At 50.1% G+C, this 18,497-nt stretch overlaps 1 protein-coding gene across 12 annotated transcripts in view; it reads left to right on the top strand.

Moving 5' to 3' along the window:
• The window catches only part of GULP1 (GULP PTB domain containing engulfment adaptor 1), a 218,053-nt gene that overhangs the window by 159,264 nt on the left and 40,292 nt on the right, over positions 1 to 18,497 (top strand). For 9 of the 12 annotated variants that reach the window (XM_077883523.1, XM_077883524.1, XM_077883529.1 and 6 more), the window contains exons 5-6: positions 9,412 to 9,483; positions 15,187 to 15,285. The exons of 1 other annotated variant lie outside the window; for it this stretch is intronic. In XM_077883523.1, the coding sequence (XP_077739649.1) occupies positions 9,412 to 9,483; positions 15,187 to 15,285 (171 nt within the window). The remainder of the gene's footprint in view (positions 1 to 9,411; positions 9,484 to 15,186; positions 15,286 to 18,497) is intronic. 2 more of the 12 variants (XM_077883526.1, XM_077883528.1) reach the window with 1 other exon arrangement.

Raw genomic sequence — 18,497 nt, 5'->3', positions numbered from 1 at the left:
TGCACCCCGCTCCCGGCCGCCCTGCCAGGCCCTATTGGCAGAATCACGTTGGGTCTGTAAGACCAGAAGGAACCCCCTCCTGACCTTGTTGAAAGGATGCGGGGTCCCCGGTCGTGCTGTCGCGGGCCGTCGGGGGTCTAGCCGAGGGCGCCCGCCCCGCCCGGGCCCTGCTGTGCGAGGCACGATCCCTGGCACCCGTGTGGCTCCGGGGACCTTGCTCACGCCCCTCAGGTCCGGGCGGCTCAGGTGTCGAGCTCCGCAGGCTCAGCACGAGGCCAGGCGGGTCGTGGCCCGAGCCCTCCGGGGGTGTCCGGGGCCCGGCGTGGGCCTGCGGCCTGGGCTCCGGCCCGACACCCAGCAGGTGTGGCGACGCCGGGCAGGGAGCCGGGGCGACTTGGGGTGCCGGGGGCTGCCCGGGCTCCCGTCCCGTTTTGGAGCAGGGAGGACAGCATGGGCCGTGGGCCTGGGGCGGGCAGCCGTCGCCGTGACCGTCCGGGCCGCCGCGGCTGGGCATGGGGTCGCCCAGGCCGGGCCCCTTGGAGCCACCCGGCCCCGCGGCGCTGGAGACACCCTCACCCGAAGTAGGACTAGAACATTTAAAGCATGATTTTCCCAAAAGGGAGAGAGAGAGAGAGAGAGACATTTAGCTCAGGAAAGATGTGAGGATTCTTGGAATAGCAGCGGCTTCTCCCCGCAAATACATTCTTTTCGGAAAGAGTCCAGGGACACCGTGTGCAGATGTGGGCCCTGGCTTCGTCGGCGTGGACGCCCAACGGCGGGCGGAATGACCATCCCTGCCCGAAGCTCCGGGAAGTTCTGTGAAGATGAAGAACACGAAATGAGTACTTAACCACCTTCGGTTATTCCCTAGGGTTTCATAAGCAAAGAAAATCGATGTCATCGGTAACAGTATTGAGAAAGAAAAGGAAATGTGTTTCGCTTTATTGATAGTTATATTCTGGGAGACTCCAATTTTAGACAATAAATAAAACTGCTGTGCTTGAGAAGATACCTTGATAAGCTGCCTGGATCTAGGGCATTTCCTATAGTTGCAATAACTTGCTATAAATAGAATTTTATTTTATTTTATTTTATTTTATTTTATTTTATTTTATTTTATTTTTTTATTTTATTTATTTTATTATTTTATTTTGTATTTTATTTTATTTTATTTTAAGATTTTACTTATTTATTCATGAGAGACACAGAGAGGCAGAGACATAGGCAGAGGGAGAAGCAGGCTCCATGCAGGGAGCCCGGGAGATGCAGGACTCCATCCCGGGACCCTGGGGTCACGCCCTGGGCTGAAGGTGGCGCCAAACCACTGAGCCACCCGGCTTCCCTAAATAGAATTTTAAAAGCCGTAATTAAACCCCAAACTATAAAGCAACGGGGCATATATTTAGGAAGAAAAATACTCGGCCTTCCTGAAAACAGACAAAGCGCCCACCAACAGGCATATCTTGTATCCTGGAAGCCTCACTTGTCTCAAGTCTTATATAGTGGAATTGCTGTGAAATTACAATTACATCGAGAATTAAGAAGAATAAATGTCTGAAAATAACCAATGAAATTTTGAGAAAACAAAACTACACCCGTGTATGTGCTGGTGAGAATCGCGGCAGCCTCCAGAGCCCAACTCCAGACACGAGCGGCTTAAAAATAGGGTTTTTTCCTGCTTGCTTCACAGCTGCCCTGGTTGAGTTGACTCCTTTTATTTGCTTGCTGTGGCCGTTTTGTTATTTTATTTTACTCTCTGAGCCTAAATCCGGTGAACGTTCACTCTGCGCCCGGGGCTGGTTGCATTTTCTCATTTAATTCTCACACAAGCGCTAGGAATGTATCCCCGTCTCGTGAGGGATGGAGTGGAGTGTCTGAGAGTCTCCGTAAACAGTATTTGGACATTCAGGTTACCCCTGGGAAGCCAGCCAAGGAGCCTCTTGGCCCCTTCGGGGTGTAAGCGTAGTTCACAGTAGAAAGAACGGGCGGCATGATGCTAATTAGCCGCAGGATGTGGTTGAGTGACACACGCAGGTGTCCTGTTCCCCTCCGTCCCGTCCCTGTTCTGTCTGGGCCGAGGGAAGACCGCGGTGTGACACCTGGAGGGCTGGGAACGCGGCCTGACCTGAGCGTCCTGGCCTGGGCTTCAGGCCTCTCACTAATGGGAGTTGGATGCCCCACCCCAGGCACAGCCGTGCAGGTGCAGACGCCCTCCCCCCCCCCCCCCCCCCGGGCACAGCCATCCAGGTGCAGACCCCCCCCCCCCCCCCGGGCACAACCGTGCAGGTGCAGGCCCCCCACCCCCTGGGCACAGCCGTGCAGGCGCAGCCCCCCCCCCCCCCGGGCACAGCCATCCAGGTGCAGACCCCCCCCCCGGGCACAACCGTGCAGGTGCAGGCCCCCCACCCCCTGGGCACAGCCGTGCAGGTGCAGACCCCCCCCCCGGGCACAACCGTGCAGGTGCAGGCCCCCCACCCCCTGGGCACAGCTGTGCAGGTGCAGGCCCCCCCCAGGCACAGCCGTGCAGGTGCAGCACCCCCGCCCTGCCCCAGATACAGCCGTGCAGGTGCAGGCCCCCCACCTCCTGGACACAGCCGTGCAGGTGCAGACCCCCCCCCGGGCACAACCATGCAGGTGCAGGCCCCCCACCCCCTGGGCACAGCTGTGCAGGTGCAGGCCCCCCCCAGGCACAGCCGTGCAGGTGCAGCACCCCCGCCCTGCCCCAGATACAGCCGTGCAGGTGCAGGCCCCCCACCTCCTGGACACAGCCGTGCAGGTGCAGGCCCCCCCCCCAGTCACAGCTGTGCAGGTGCAGCCTCCCCATGGGCATAGCCATGCAGGTGCAGCCCCCAACCTCCCGGGCACAGCTGTGCAGATGCAGCTCCCTCCCCCCCCAGGCACAGCCATGCAGGTGCACGGCCCTGGTCAGGACTGGTCCTCTCCCAACAACACGCAAGGGACCACCTGTCTGTCTCCAGAGCCCCGCTGTTGGTTCACGGTGTAGACTGGGTTATTCCTGAGGAGCAACAAGCCGCTGAAGGCCCACCCTCCTCTTCCCCGGGTCCCTTCTCAGGTGGGTCGGCCTCAGAGTTGTGTCTGGGACCGGACGACACCCGAGGCTGCATGTCCGCCCGTGGGAGGCCCAGCTCCCGGGAGACCCCTGAACACTGGGCTCCCCCGTTGTAGCCAGGACGTTTGCTTGGCCTTCAACTCACAACTCTTATTTTAAAAGCAGGAGCCTATGAAAACCACACATTCAACATCCGTGTGAAAGAACAGAAATAGCTTCGTGGAAAGTGGCTGTAATAGAATAAGGAACCTCATATCAAATCAAATGTGAAATGTAGATTTTTTTTTTTTTTTAATGCTGAGCCCAATCTCTTTTTTAATTCTCCATCAAAATTTCCTGGCCCTCCTTTAAAGAATAACCTTCAGAGTATTTAAAGTATGACCTTTCTTTTTGGTGGATCTATTTTAATTTTTTTTTTTTTCAAGATTATGGTTTTGGTGATTAAGTAATGGGTTGGAATCTGATGAATTCTGACCCTTTGTTAGCAATTGAATGTTATGATGTGCCTTTTAAAACTATTTTTTTCCTGCATTGCTTGGCGTAGTGGCATGGTAAGTCAGCCAAATAAAGACTATAAAATTAAATTGGCTTACTCCCGTATGGCTTATCTCCTGGGTGCAGTTGAGTAGCTAGAAGGTTTAAAACCTTTTTTTTTTTTTAAACACATACGCAGTCAAGTTAATGCCAAGAAAATTAGCCCAATCCTATTTGAGGCCCCTGCAACCTTGGTTATAAGGATAGAGACATGCTCACTTATTTTATTCTATATTTAGAATATCTATTGGTCATTATCTACCAATTATTTATTAACTTTAATTTTAGATGAATCTTTTATCCTGTAAAAAGTGGAAATTATTTTCCTTTAATATTTTTAAATAATTATAAGAACATATCTACATAAAATTGGCATATTTTGAATTTGATACAAGCATGTGTTCCGTAGTATATTTGTTATCAACTAGCCCTTTCATATGTTAAATAGTGTCAAATTTCATAGCAATTAGACTTAATAACTCTTTAGTTAATTATTCTAATTGTCATTTATCTGACATTTTTTTTTAAAAAACCCACATTCTTCATAGAGTGATCTTAAGAACGTTTGAGGAAGCAAGTAAAGCAGAGCATACATGAGTCCATGTGGTGTGCAATGCTGCTCTCTACTGGCAAAGCAGCAAGTCCTAAACTGTGCGGCTTTTCATGTGAAAAAAGTCCATCTCAAATGATATTTGAAAATGAAGATGGAATCCTCAAACTCGAAAACACGTCCTTGCAAAATGCTCATTGTGGTACGATGGAAGACAGTGATTGACCTGGAAGAAACGAATATGGACATTACATGAGATGAGCTTTTTTCTTTTTTTAAAGATTTTATTTATTTATTTATTCATAGATACAGAGAGAGAGAGAGGCAGACACGCAGGCAGAGGGAGAAGCAGGCGCCGTGCAGGGAGCCCACGCGGGACTCGATCCCGGGACCCCAGGATCCCACCCTGTGCTGAAGGCAGGCGCTAAACCACGGAGCCACCCAGGCCGCCCCATGACATGAGCTTAAAAGAGAAGTTGGTATCATCTTAATTAAATAAAAACATAACTGTGGAAGTTTTGGAAAATATGAAGCCAAATGTGAGAAATATCAATAGCATTTTAGCTTAGGAAGTCTGCGTAGCCTGATGACGCCCCGTTTCTCATTTCAACAGACCGTAGCCTCCGAGGTACCCGTCGAGGGCGCGTCTGCCGGGTCCTCGGGCCTTGAGCAGAGGGACGCGCGGGTTGTGAGGGGGCACAGCAGTGAGCCGTATCCTCTCAGAACTGCTCGGTATTTGCCAAAGTATTTGTAGAAGATTCTGTAAAGATCCAGCGTGTGGGGATCCCTGGGTGGCGCAGCAGTTTGGCGCCTGCCTTTGGCCCAGGGCGCGATCCTGGAGACCCGGAATCGAATCCCACGTCGGGCTCCCGGTGCATGGAGCCTGCTTCTCCCTCTGCCTGTGTCTCTGCCTCTCTCTCTCTCTCTCTCTCTCTGTGTGTGACTATCATAAAATAAATAAAAATTAAAAAAAAAAAAGATCCAGCGTGTGGGAAATACACACCGAGTGGGCATCCGTTCAGCGCACACACGAGCGACACGCCGCACGCTTTTAGATCATCTACAGTCTAATACGTTCGAAAAGCCCCTTTTGTCCCTTCCGTCTCCCTTCTCCGTCCGCACTGCTTCGGAGTCATAGTTGATACTTTTTTTTAATTTTTTTTATTTATTTATTTTTTTCATAGTTGATGCTTTAATCTCGACTCTTAATTATTTAGCTGGTAGTGAAAGTCTAAATACATGCGCACACGCGATAATGCTCAATGAATAAGTAAATCAGTGATACGTGGTAATTTAAGTTGTTCTTGTTTGTTTTCATGAGTTTATCCAATATTGTCACTGGCTGATTACTTTTATCGTAACGTGAATTTAAAAGATCACGATGGTTCCCTCTTGGCTCGGAGGTCAATGCTGATGCTTATTTTCACGGATACGTTTTTCTCTAGTTCTAAATTCCCTGCAGTGACTGCATCGCTATGAAGATGATCAGGGTTTTTTCGTAATAAAGTGGAAACGTTCTGTTGTAGCGTCTTAAAACACGGGCGCCTGATTGTGAAACACAGGTACTTGTGCTTTTGTAAGATCTAATTCCTCATCTTATTTTTTTAAGATTTTTTTAATTTATTCATGAGAGACCCAGGCAGAGGGAGAAGCAGGCTCCACGCAGGGAGCCCGACGTGGGACTCGATCCCGGGACCCCGGGGTCACGACCTGGGCTGCAGGCAGGTGCTCAACCACTGGGCCCCCCAGGCGTCCCTAATTCCTGATCTTAAAAAAAAAAAAATGTCCCAAAATGAGTGTTGCCTATTTGTGACTTTGAAGTAAAATAATTGATAAAATTTGAGACTTTTAACAGTGGGAGGAAGTGCCACGAGGCCTGCCTGGGCCCCGAGCCTGAGGCCTGCGCTCCCTGCCCCAGAGCAGGACCCCCGGCATCTTGCTCTCTCTCATCCTCCCCGTTGTCTTTCTGCCACAGGGAGGAGCTAAGACAAAGTTGCTAAATCATAAAAGCCGTGACTTTTTTTACTGCTTAAAATGTTAAACATGCCCATGTCCCATTTCTTTTAAGAGAATGCTAAAAAAAAGAAAAAGGAAAGAGGAGACTCTTGTTTTTCACCGAGGTCCATGCCTAGCAGAGGGGGCTGGGATGGATTTCCTCGTGGGGTGACCTAAGGAGCCCGGGTCCTCAAGGTGCACCTGCCTCAGTGATGCTCCGCGGGCCGCTGAGTGCGCTCCGGGGGGTGGGGGGGCTCCGGGGTGAGCACCCCCCGCCCCTGCACGAGCCCGGGTCTGGGTCCAGCTGCCAGGAAGGTGGGTGCGCTGGGTGCCCCCGGTGGTGGCCTCAGGGTCAGCGCCCATGCACAGGTGGAGGTGCCCGGGTGCTGCTGAGCCTCCAAGCATCCAAGCCCCTCGCCAGGGGCCACCCCACCCCGGGACCCGCGACCCCGACCCTGTGCGCCGGGACACCCGGGGGCTCCGGCCCGCACCCCCCGCCCACGTGTCCCGTGAGCCCCCCCGACCCACAGGAGCCTCGCCCCAGCCCGGCCTCGTCCCTGCGCTTCCAGCAAACCAGCCCTGCGACGTGGACACGGTCCTGTGGGGGAGCCCGGCCTGGCCGGTCCTTGGGGGCATGAAGGGCCCTGGGGCTGCGTGGCTCCGGGCGCCCTGATCGGGCTGCGTGGGGCGCCGTGGATGCTCCTCCTGGGATGGGTGCACCTCTGTGGGCTGGGTGCTCCTCCGCAGGATAGTGCTCCTCTACGAGATGGGTGCTCCTCCCGGGATGGGTGCTCCTCCCAGGATGGGTGCTCCTCCCCGGGCTGGGTGCTCCTCCCGGGCTGGGTGCTCCTCCTCAGGATGGGTGCTCCTCCCGGGATGGGTGCTCCTCCTTGAGTACTCACAGTGCTCCTGCCGCCCCTCACCAACCCGGGGCCGTCCTCCCAGGGTGGGTGCTCCCCCCAGGTACTCACAGTGCTCCTGCTGCCCCTCGCCGACCCGGGGGCATCCTCCCGGGATGGGTGCTCCCGCACGGGTACTCGCAGTGCTCCTGCCACCCTTCCCAACCCAGGGCCTCCTCCCGTGCAGGAGCCGCCCACAGGTGCTCCTTCCCTGTTTCTGGGAGCACCGCCGCGCTCAGCGGTCTAGGCCAGGGCCGGGATGAGCGGAGCTAGGGGACCGCACCTGCCTGGGTCCCCTCGGCACCGCAGGCTCCTCCTGCAAGGACCGTCTTGGGCCCGCGATGCCGCCTCCCGCCAAGCGGGGTCCAGGGAGGTCACACTCCCCCCCGCCCCAGGGCAGCCCGGCTGGTGGCCCAGGGACCCCGACGAGGCCGGGGGCAGGTGCCCGCCTACATCAGGACACAGGCCCTCCTTCCCGGTGAGCCCCGCGGGGCACAGGGACCCGGGTCCCCCGGGGGCACGACCTGGGTCCCCAGGGCCTGTGGCGCCACAAGTGGGCCATGGGGCCGGGCTGTAGGGGAGGAAGGACCCGTGCACCTGCCTCCCCCCGAGGATGGGGACCTGCACCTGCCCGGGTGGTGGGCCCGCCGCACGGAGCACCTGCCCCCGTATTTTGCGGCCCGAGTGTGTCTGCCTCCCGCGGGCCTGGCCTGTTGCTGCTGTCCCGGTTCCCAAGGCCCCGCCGAGGCGTCATCCGCGGCTCTTCCAGGTGGGTCCCCCAACCTGCCCCAAGGATGCAGGGTCCTCTGTGCGGTGTGAACGTGCTCCTGCGACCACGACAGGCCCCTCCTGGAAAACAGACGCGGGTTTCTGTGCTCACTACTGTCACTTTTCCAAGAACGAGGGAAGGAGCACCGCGTGATGTAAGAGGACACCCCGACTTTACTATTTTGCTCCTTTCCACGCTGGGGGTGGACATTACAAGATCCTACAGCGGGCAGCCCGGGGGGCCCAGTGCTTGAGGACCCGCCTTCAGCCCAGGCCGTGACCCCGGGGTCCCGGGATCGAGTCCCACATCGGGCTCCCTGGGTGGAGCCTGCTGCTCCCTCTGCCTGGGACTCTGCCTCTCTCTGTGTCTCTCATGAATAAATGAATAGATAAGTAATATCTTTAAAGAAAAAATCCTACAGCTTTACCTGATACAAAGTGCACGCTCGCACACACGCGTATTCGTACAAGAAGTGAATCCAGAACGCACTCGGGTGTTGCAACTGGTACTGTGTGGCGCTTACTGCATTTAAGTGTTTGCTGTTTATGTAGAAATATTTTATAGGATAAAATACCAAATTTCGCTCCTGATGATTCTTACATATTTCATGAGATTGGACTTGTGTTTAGGAGGTCTTTTATCTCTTCACGATAGAGATCCTGTTGCCGTGGGGTCACTATTAGGAACCTTTCTCTCTTTGACCGGTCGGGGTGGGGGTCGGGGGTATGGATCAGGTATGAGCCAACAGCCTTCAGGGATATTGTAAGACTTCGTGAAATCATAGATCATCAAGTTTGTTTTTATAATGCAGTTTAGCTTATAGCCCTGATAGGTGGAATCATTCGTTTTTTTTGTTTGTTTGTTTTCATTCGTTTTAAAGAAATTTGTGTTTTAAAAGCTTTCACACTGTGTTAGTGTCATAGTTGGAAAAACAAGGAAAATGCTTATTTGAAATTATGAGCTGTATTGAATCGTAGATTATCTTAAAATATTGATATTTTAAAATATGCTATGACATTTAAACCAAGTAACCGAAAAAAGGCATTTATATGCTTTGAATTTACAGATGAATGAATAATTTACAAATTAGTAAACGTGTTTTAAGTTTTAAATTTTGAGGTCAACTTTCCTCCTTTCCTCCTAAGGTAATGAAAGTCGCTTTAGTTCTCTTTCCCATAAAAATCTTCAAGTAAACTATTTAGGGGGCCCCCGGGTGAGCCAGCGGTTGAGCGTCTGCCTTCAGCTCAGGTCATGACCCTGGGGTCCTGGGATCGAGTCCCGCACCGGGTTCTGTGCTCAGAGTCTGCTCCTCCCGCCCGCTCAGCACGTCTCTCTCTCTCACGAGTAAATAAAATCTCACACAAAATCAGTCAATCGTATATTTAGGAAAAGTATGTCTTAAAAAAATCTTCCAACGATAGGAGTCGTCAGGTAGCGTCCTTGCGTTTTCATGTAACATCGGATGATGTCAGCTGCACGCGCTCTGCGGGCTGGGCCTCGGGGCTGCGCCCCCGCCTGCCCGTGGGTCCCGCGAGGCGGTCTCGCGCTCCCAGCTGACCCGGGGACGCCTTATCTGACGTCTGGCCATTTTCAGTTTCTCGGCAGCACCGAGGTGGAGCAGCCCAAAGGAACCGAAGTCGTGCGGGACGCCGTGAGGAAGCTCAAGGTAGGACACTCCCGGCCCACGTGGCCCCTGGGCCCGTCCCGCCAGCCAGGAGTGGCTTTGTCCCCGTAAAAGTGCGGGACCGTCGCAGGCCAGGGGGCCAGAGTCAGCGATGAGTGTGCACCCACAGGGATGGCTCCAGAGGGGCAGCGTTCATGTCTGCCCGTGACCCCCACGCCCACGGGCCGCGACCGCGGGGGCCTGCGGGACCCTGAGGAGCTGGCCCACACCCGACGGCTGGGCCCCGGCGTCCGGCTGGCGGTGGCATCCGGCCAGCTCCCGGGCAGCACACCTGTGCAGGTGTGCCGTTGGCCGTGGGGCCCGGCGGGGGTCTGCACCCTAGGTTAGGGCGCCCAGGAGTTGTGGCTTTGTCCCCGCGCGGATGGGACCGGGACACCCAGACAGCACAAGAGACGCCACCGTGTGCTCACAGTCACGTTTCCCGAGACCGTTCCCTGGAAGCCGTGGCCCGTCTCCGCGGGTGTGTCAGGTGCGCCCCGTCCCGGAGACGCTCTTCTCCCCGAGGCACTCGGATGCGGGACATTCCTGCAGCCGAAGCCTCTTCTTTATCCCATTAAGAAAACCCAACACACCACTACTTTTTTTCTTTTTACACAACTCATTGTTACTCTCTGTAGTTATTCCCACAGTTTTGTTTTTTTTTTTTTTCCAGAAACAACCCTTCTCTAACTGTACGTGGTTTAAAGACCGTCCAGTTATTTTACGAGACGGTCAGGCCGTTGCTTGTGTCTGGCAAAACTGTAGACGTGAAAAAATACCTTCTTGCTCTGAGAATGTCGCATCAGACGGAGTCCACGGAGTGTGTAAATTGAATAAGAGTAGAAGTGGGGTGGCGTGTACTCTAGGGGAAGAAAGCGAAGTGGATAATATGTTTACCTGCCCGTTTTACCCGATTTACATGATTTACAAATGCTTTCAAGCAAATACGCCGAAAGTCTCCAAGATGCTACCTTTCCCATTTGGGAAAAAAGCGGGCGAGGCCACCGTTTCTCAGCAGCGCTCATCAGGTGGTGGCCCCGACCTGCCCTTGTTGGTTGGAAAGGCCTCGAAGCTTATGAACGACACTTGAGGTTCCCCTTTAGATGTTTAAGATCCTGCAAACGCGGCCTGAGTCCGGCTTACCTGCAATCAGAATTTTTAGAGAAGAATAATGGTCTTTATACTTAAAATACGTCTTTGTATCCAGGAGGTTCTTTATTCAGTCGCCTCAGAGCCTGAACCAAAAGGATTAGGTCACATTGCGACCACATATAACGGAGAATATTCGAGATGAAATGCTTTTAAACAGTGGCTAGTTTTCAGGCATTTTTGTGAGTCTTTGCCGTTCCTGTGTCGTTTCCCATTTGGAAATGCACTCCGTTAATAAGGGAACGTGATCTGCAGTAAGAATGCAGCATAGTCTAAAAATGCATGTTCACTTCATAATTTTTGCTTTCCGAGTGTCTTCCAGAATAAATGTTTCTCTAATGAGTAATCTTTAGGCTGCTGATTGCAAAAATTCTGTACATCGGGAAAGTGTATTTCAGGGTAATGATCTATAAACAAATTGAAATAAATAAAGCAATGTTTTTTTCTTTAACCTGATTTTATTTTATATACACATATTTCTTGGTGTCAGAGGTCAGAGGCTACACTTCAAAGCCTTCAAGAGTATCTGCATTTATGTTAGAAAAGTAGACCCGTTTCCTTTTTAATTCTGGTGTAGAAATGGCCAGAAGGTGGTGCCATGGTTCCACCAAAAAAACCCACTTTTTTTTCCTCCTTCACTCTATTTTGTGTGCACCTCCCCCATTTCAATTTCCTGCTTATTTTTCTTAAACATATGGATTCTGACTGCCTCTCTATCTATTCTAGTTCAGTGTTGGGTTTTATTTGCCACATGAGTTAATATTTTACTTCCTCGTTTTTGAAAACTTTTCAGTATTTTATATACTGGTTTTTCTGACAATTTAAAATTCGGGATTAATATAAGATAATGGAATACTTAGAATGTTTTCAATGATGTATTTTTTCATGCTCCCGTGTCTAATTAATGACATCTGATTAATTAATTGTCATTAATTAATTAATAACACCTAATTAATGATGTCCGATTAATTTTTCAAGAAAAAACTTAGAATCTTGATTTTATTACGTACAGTTTTCCTGCCACTTTGTAGAAAATTTATACTTTATAAATTTTTCTTAAATAAGGTAGTTTTTATAAGTGTTAAAAGTTTTATTTTCAGATTTCATATTGTTATAATTGTTATAATAATGAATCTCATTTTTAATAGTGTTTTATTTATTTTTATTAATACAACTAGTGCGGATGTCAGAGGATTCGATATATTTTATAAATGATCTGCTCGTGGGGTTTACACGTGGATGAATGTCGATACAGGGACCCCATCCTCTTAGTTTTGGGAGATCAGCAGAGGGCAGCCCTCCGGGACCCCGTTGTCAGAGGGGACACCCCTCAGCCCCGTCCAACTAAACCGCAGTCACGAGAAGGCCCCGCAGCCCAGGAGGCCCTGGGACTTGTTGCTGCCCTTGTGCCTCTTGGTCGTTTCCCTCGACCTCAGGCGCCCGACGTAGCACCACACTGCTTTGGTCTTGGTAACCAGTTATTTAATCAATCAAGTGTTTGGCGCTTACTTTCATTATGTACCTACGCAGCTGATTCCCTATAGGGCCACTAGGGATGTGCTTAAGTAAATTAACGATTAATAAGAGCCACGGAGAAGAAGAGTGGCTCCGAGTGCTTGGCTCACGGTGGTAAATCCGTTGGTTCTCTTTCCTAGTCACGTATATTCCCTCGGCAGTATAGTTAGATTTCATTTTTTTTCTTTTTAAAGTCCTCCGAGAAAGAAATAGAAATTGCGTGATTATGCCATTGAAACCCAGGAGCGCTCCCTGTAAGAAATTTGCTGAAATTCGCTCTTCTACTCACTGGTGACATATACTTAACTATGAATTTCAAGTAATACTTCATTCTCCCCCCCACACACACCTTTTTATGGTGCTCAAGGCTTGTTTCTGTCTATTTGTTTGTTGTATCCAGATATCTTTCAGGATGCTGAGGCTTTGCCCCCACTCCCCTTTGAGTATTTTTTATTGGATTATTATATATAAATGTTGATGGTCGATCGCTAGCTATCTAGATGACCAAGAAATGAATCCACTGAAGCAAAAATGGAAAGCAATTCGTAAAAAGGCCCTTCAAGCCTTAACAACTCAAGGAGTAAATAGGGAGACGAGAGATCACGATGGTGGAAGTAAGAACGAGGAGCAGTCTTCAGCACGTAATTAGAAGTATTTTGGAACTCGGTTAAGAGGCCTATCAGGCTTTGAGTTAGAGGGGCCTCCAAACTATGACACAGAAATCTTAGATTTCGGGGAGGGGGGAAATGGATAGGAACGAGGATATTATATTCTGTTTAAAATACAGATTGAGCAAATACAACCTCAAGCATAATTGTTTGAAACATCTGTGCAACAGTCAAAGCCAATACCCCTTATTAGCCTTGACACACATGAAAGTAGAACTGGGAAGTTTTTTTTTTGTTTTTTTTTTTTTTAATGTAGAAAATATGTTGTGCAAAAGAAGTCATTTAGTGGGTTGCTGCAAAACTAGATTCTCGGCCTGACTGCGACAAGCCCCATTTTATGACCGACGTATTGCAGTGGATGACCTATAAATCCTTTTTTGAGCACAATTTCTTCATCTCAATTGGAAGCAAGAAAAAAAAGGTCTCGGAAGGCTTAGACTGGATATTTTGTTCCCTTTTCTTTATCTCATTCTATTGTTTTCTTTTCCTTCCTTCCTCTTCTTTTTTTTTTTTTTTTCTCCACCCGGACCCCCCTCTTTTTTCCTGTCTTCATTTCTTCCATTATTTTTTCTTTTCCTTTTCCTGGCAGAAAAGGAGTCACTCGATAAGATTTAACACGGTGGTTGTTCTGTGATTGACTTTGGGGAGCTAACAGAGATCCCAGGAATGGTCGTGCCCAGATGTGGAAAAGGCCACAAGAGCCCCTGCTTCTGGAAAAGGGTGGCACCCGGGGCCCGGCCCGGCCCAGCCCGTGCTGCAGCCAGGATGGGAGTGGCTTCGTTCAGAGGCGCTCCCATAGATAGAAACAGCTGATTTATTTTGCAAGCCTTCGTATGTGAAAACCCCCAAATGGTTTTCATTATGCCAATACAGGAAGGAGATTATGAAGGGAAAATAAACAAAGTGAATCTTTTCTTTGGGAGAGAGCTGGAGTAATTTTTGAAGATCTGAAACAAACTGTGTTTCTTAAAGACACACGAGAATTCTCGGGCACAGATATGTGGGATTCGAGCGCAGATACACAAGAGCCGCCTGCCACCTGCCATCAGAACAGCACAGGTTGCGGCTCAGAATCATCCCTCCCCAGCGACCCAAGACAGGTGCTGCCCTTCCCATGACGTCGAGGCGACACTTGGAGGCATCCGCGCGCGCACCCCGAAGCCCTGATGGCTGCAAAGCCGCGGGGAGGGAAGAGGCCGGGACCTCTGGGTGCGTCAGCACCGAGCTGCACCCTGTGTGCTCACGTCTGCCCGCGAGTACAAGGAGGTGAACAATGCAAAGAAATAGGACACACAGAAGACGCCTGGAACCCACCCTGCCTTGCATATGATCCATTTCAAGTCAAGTCGGGATGATCCATGTGCAGAAAACATGTTATAATAGTAGAGAATAACATTTTGAGGCTCTAGGAGTAAAAAAGTCTATTTTTTTCCATAGTTTTTCTCCCCTTCCTTCCATTTTTATAGAAAGAAAGGTGGCGGGGGCAGGTAGAAGGAAGTGAGGTGGGGACAGAGCAGCATCGCCGGTAGCGTCGCCCAAATCAGGATGCTCACCAGACAGGGAGTGATGTGTAGTGTAAGTGTGTCCCGTGCACGCATGCCCCAAGCAGCTCCATGCATCACGCACGTGCATGTGTACACGTCGGGGGGGGGTGTACCCGCACGGAAGAGGCGTCTTGAAGTTTAACTGGGCTCCTGCGAGGTCTTCCACCACGGGGTCCGGCAGTGATGGGAGAGGAAGAGAAAGTCCATTTACAAAGTGCGTGAGTGTCGGGATTTTCTTTTTGATTTTATGACAAAACCTAACGTGCATTTGCGTGCACTTTCCAGTTCAGTAAGAAGGTGCGACAAAGGCTGCTCGGAAAGTGTGGGGGAACTTCGGTTCTTGAGGTCCCTGTAGTCGTGGTCCTGGTTCCCAGCCTCTTAGCTCAGTCTTGGCCTCAGCTTTCGTGCGGCGGGAGGGTCCTGCCCTTCGTGGACTTGATGGGACAGGGCGCCGCGCCAGGGAGGAAGATCCAGGAGCGGCAACGACCGCCAACTCCGGCTCTCCGAAGGGATTCAAAGCAAAAGATCTGCAGAAAAATACATCGATCTTTACTTATCTTCTTTAACTAATTGGTATGAATCCCTTAAACATAATGAAAGGAGTATTAAATACCTTTTTAACCGTTACCGAATATCCGTCTCAACTTAGCGGCAGTAATGGAGCATTAGTGTGATCACTCCATATGTTGAAGCTATGTGAGGTTTATAAAACACTTTAAAGTGGGTAATAATCTACTTAATGAAAGCCCAGCACATATATTACATGTACGTTTGTGTTCGTTTTCCGTAGAAGCGGAATTACAGTTTTCTGAATAATTCTTCACTTGTAGTTCGCAAGACATATCAAGAAATCTGAAGGCCAGAAAATCCCTAAAGTTGAGCTGCAAATATCGATATATGGAGTAAAAATTCTAGAACCGAAGACAAAGGTAAGGCTTCCTTTGGAACGTCACGGGCACTGTGACCTTTCGTTAACTGAGGGCGTGTTCCTATTTCAGTGTGTGTCTGAGATGCGGTAACTACTGGAACTGGCTAGTTCTCGGTTAATGGCAATTAATTTAAAATTCTGTAGGATCTTTAGGAGGAAAACCGACTTTTGGGAGAGCTTCCAACGTGGCCTGTTCTCCAGTGTGTGCTCGGGATGGAAGTCCTCGGCCTTTGGCCTTGCGTTGAGGACCTTTTCCGTGTGTGCAATGCAAGAGATGCGTGAAGTGCAATCCCCGAGCGTGACGGGGGCGGCCAAAGCCCTGTTATGAAGGTGCCCGACTGCCCCTGCTGCCTGCGGACGTGATCAGCGTGTGCTCCTTCCCCGGGGCTGCCCTGATACAACGCCCCCGACGTGGTGGCTCAAGGCACAGGAGGTCTGTCCTCAGGGTCCTGGAGGCTGGAAATGGCAGACCGTGCTGACCGTGGGGTTGGTCCCCTCCGAGCCCCTCTCCTCGGCCTGCAGACGGCCGCCCTCTTGCCACCTCTGTGCACACGGACACCCCGGGGGCTCTGCGTGTGCCCGGGTTCCTTCCCGTAAGGGGACCCCAGGCAGACTGGGCAAGGGGCCATCCCAGCGGGCTTGCTCTGTGGGACCACCACGGCCAAGCCTTGTGTGCAAGTGCAGCACATCCGGGGGTACGGGGTGGCCGGGCTTCCGCATCCACGTTCTGGGGCTGCATAAAACAGTGAGCACCTCAAGTCCTTGTACTTAAGAGTCCTTTCTCCTGCAAATCCAAAGAAAACAACTTAAATATAACTCATTGGGGTTTCACATTCATTACGATGGCTTCTTAGGGACCTGTTTTTACCCAGAGTTCCTGTGTCGGAACCCTAAGCCCCAGAGAGACTGAACTCGGAGATAGAGCTTTTAAGGTAACTGGTTGCACGAGGCCTTGACGAGGCCTTCATCTACCAGAACTGGTGTCCCGGTAAAACAAGAGGCGTCAGGGATGTGCAGGCGCAGAGGGGGGCCCCGTGAGGCCGCGGGGAGAGGCAGCCACCTGCAGCCCACGCGGAGACGGGACGAAGGCCCCTGGAGAGGACGTCTCTGGTGTTTGCAGTTGATGGTTTAACAGCGCCGGAGCCTTGGAAGAGCACAAAATAGAAATTCTGCAGGATGGCCCATGTGTGTGTGTGTGCGTGCGTGTGCATGTGTGCATGTGCAGGAGGGACGGAAACGGACCATGGGAATGCTAACACGCGGCCCAGTGTTACCGGTGCGTGCTCTGAAGGCCCTTGACCAGCCCTCTACGATGGGGAGTTGCCCCTTGGCGGCTGCCAGTCATGTCACTCTGTTCTCTAAACCCTGCCTGTCAGAGGTACCTTCCTTCCCGACCTAAATCCCATTTACAAGACCTTAGTGAGGGGACAAGTGAGACCCACCTCAGTCTGATCAGCCGGTTGACTTTGGGCATTATAGTTCGCCTTTTACGCAAATCAGTAGCACGGGAGCCTTTCTTCTCTGTCCCACGTTCTCAATTTCCTATACTTAACAGCGGATTTTCAAGAAGCCCAATTGAATTTTTCCCTTAAAACCATAAGTTTTGGGCAGCCCGGGTGGCTCAGCAGTTTGGTGCTGCCTTCGGCCCAGGGCCTAATCCTGGAGCCCCTGGATTGAGTCCCGCATCGGGCTCCCTGCATGGAGCCTGCTTCTCCTCTGCCTGTGTCTCTGCCTCTCTCTCTCTCTCTCTCTCTCTGTCTCTCATGAATAAATAAATAAAATCTTAAAAAAAAAATAAGTTTTCCCAACTTTTAATAGGAAAAAAAAATCTCTTTTTTCATCCCTACCAAGTCAACGAGCAATCTTGGAGCTTTAAAATCTTTGAAATGTATAAATAAATTCAGTTATATTACATTTAAATAGAGAGCGACTGACTCTTGACCCACATATTGAGTATGAAACGGAGAGTCTGAACTCTTTACCCATATATAGAATGTACCATTTTTTGAATCCACTAAAAAAATGAAATAACCTAATAAACGTTTCACGAGCTCTGCGTAGCACCAGTGCCCCTAAGAGAGTCCTGGGAGTGCTGGTTGCTGGAGTCCCCTCAGGACTTTCAGATTCAGAATCTGCAGCACAAGACTAAGCATTTATATTATAAAAAATACACCCCAAAGCACCTCCGCACGTGACTCCAATGCACCCTGTTGGCAGATACGTCTGTAAGAACCACTGCTTGAGGAGACCTAAGTGAGGCTGGACAAAATCTGTCACTCATTATATTTTGGTTTATTTCTTTTATTTAGTCGTAATTTAAAAAAGTTTATACTCCTAAAATAAATTCACTTATACTAAAATGTACGTGTATGAGACAGGATTTAAATATTCATTATGAATCCAACATGGACTTCATAGAAGATGGACTATTTTCTATGCCATTTAGACGGATGAAAACAGAAGAGAGAAGCAATCTCAGCTCCAATGTCTTTCTTTCTGTGCCTTTTCTCCTTTCTGTTTTTCTCACTTGTCCTTAAAATGAAGACTATGCAGTGCTGGAGAGAGGTGGTATAGATCATTTAGGGACTTACTAATTTTTTGTTCCAACTCCAATAAAATATTGTCAGTTGAGGCAGAATTGTGCTCTCACTGTGCTGAATTCTGTTTCCACGTCTGTCCTGTCTTGCCAAAAATTTAAAATTTAAAGATCTATCACAACAATAGAAATTTCATGAAAATAATAAGATTATAAGTTTTGTAGGTTTTAGCATCCTAGTCTTGTTTTGTAGGGAGATACCCCTGCTAATCTAGACAAAAATAAAGAAGCTTCCCCACTGCCATTTCCAGAGGCTGTGACCCAGGCGGTTGGTGAGTGAACGAGGGAGGGTCTGCGTTCCTTCTCCACCGGCCTGTGGAAATGATGTGTTTTTATGTTCCCTGTAGTCTTTCCTACAAATGGGGAAAAAAATGAATCATTTTTCTATGTTATAGAGTAATGATATTTTCTCCCTGTATCATGAACATGATTGTGCCATTAATGAACCTGCCATTAGAGTTTAGGAGCTACCGTGTGGCTGAAGGGTATTGTTTGACTGTATGGACATTAAAACCAAAAATATGTCAGCAAGGAAGAGACTGGTCAGTGGACGAAGTATAGGAGGTGGAGATGGTGCATCTTAGCACTAAGCAAGGAGGGGAGATGCCCCCCTCGGA

The sequence above is a fragment of the Canis aureus genome, chromosome 34, assembly GCF_053574225.1.
Source record: "Canis aureus isolate CA01 chromosome 34, VMU_Caureus_v.1.0, whole genome shotgun sequence".
NCBI lineage: Eukaryota > Metazoa > Chordata > Mammalia > Carnivora > Canidae > Canis > Canis aureus.
The sequence above is the reverse complement of the archived record's forward strand: the minus strand, read 5'-3'. Positions and strand labels throughout refer to the sequence as shown.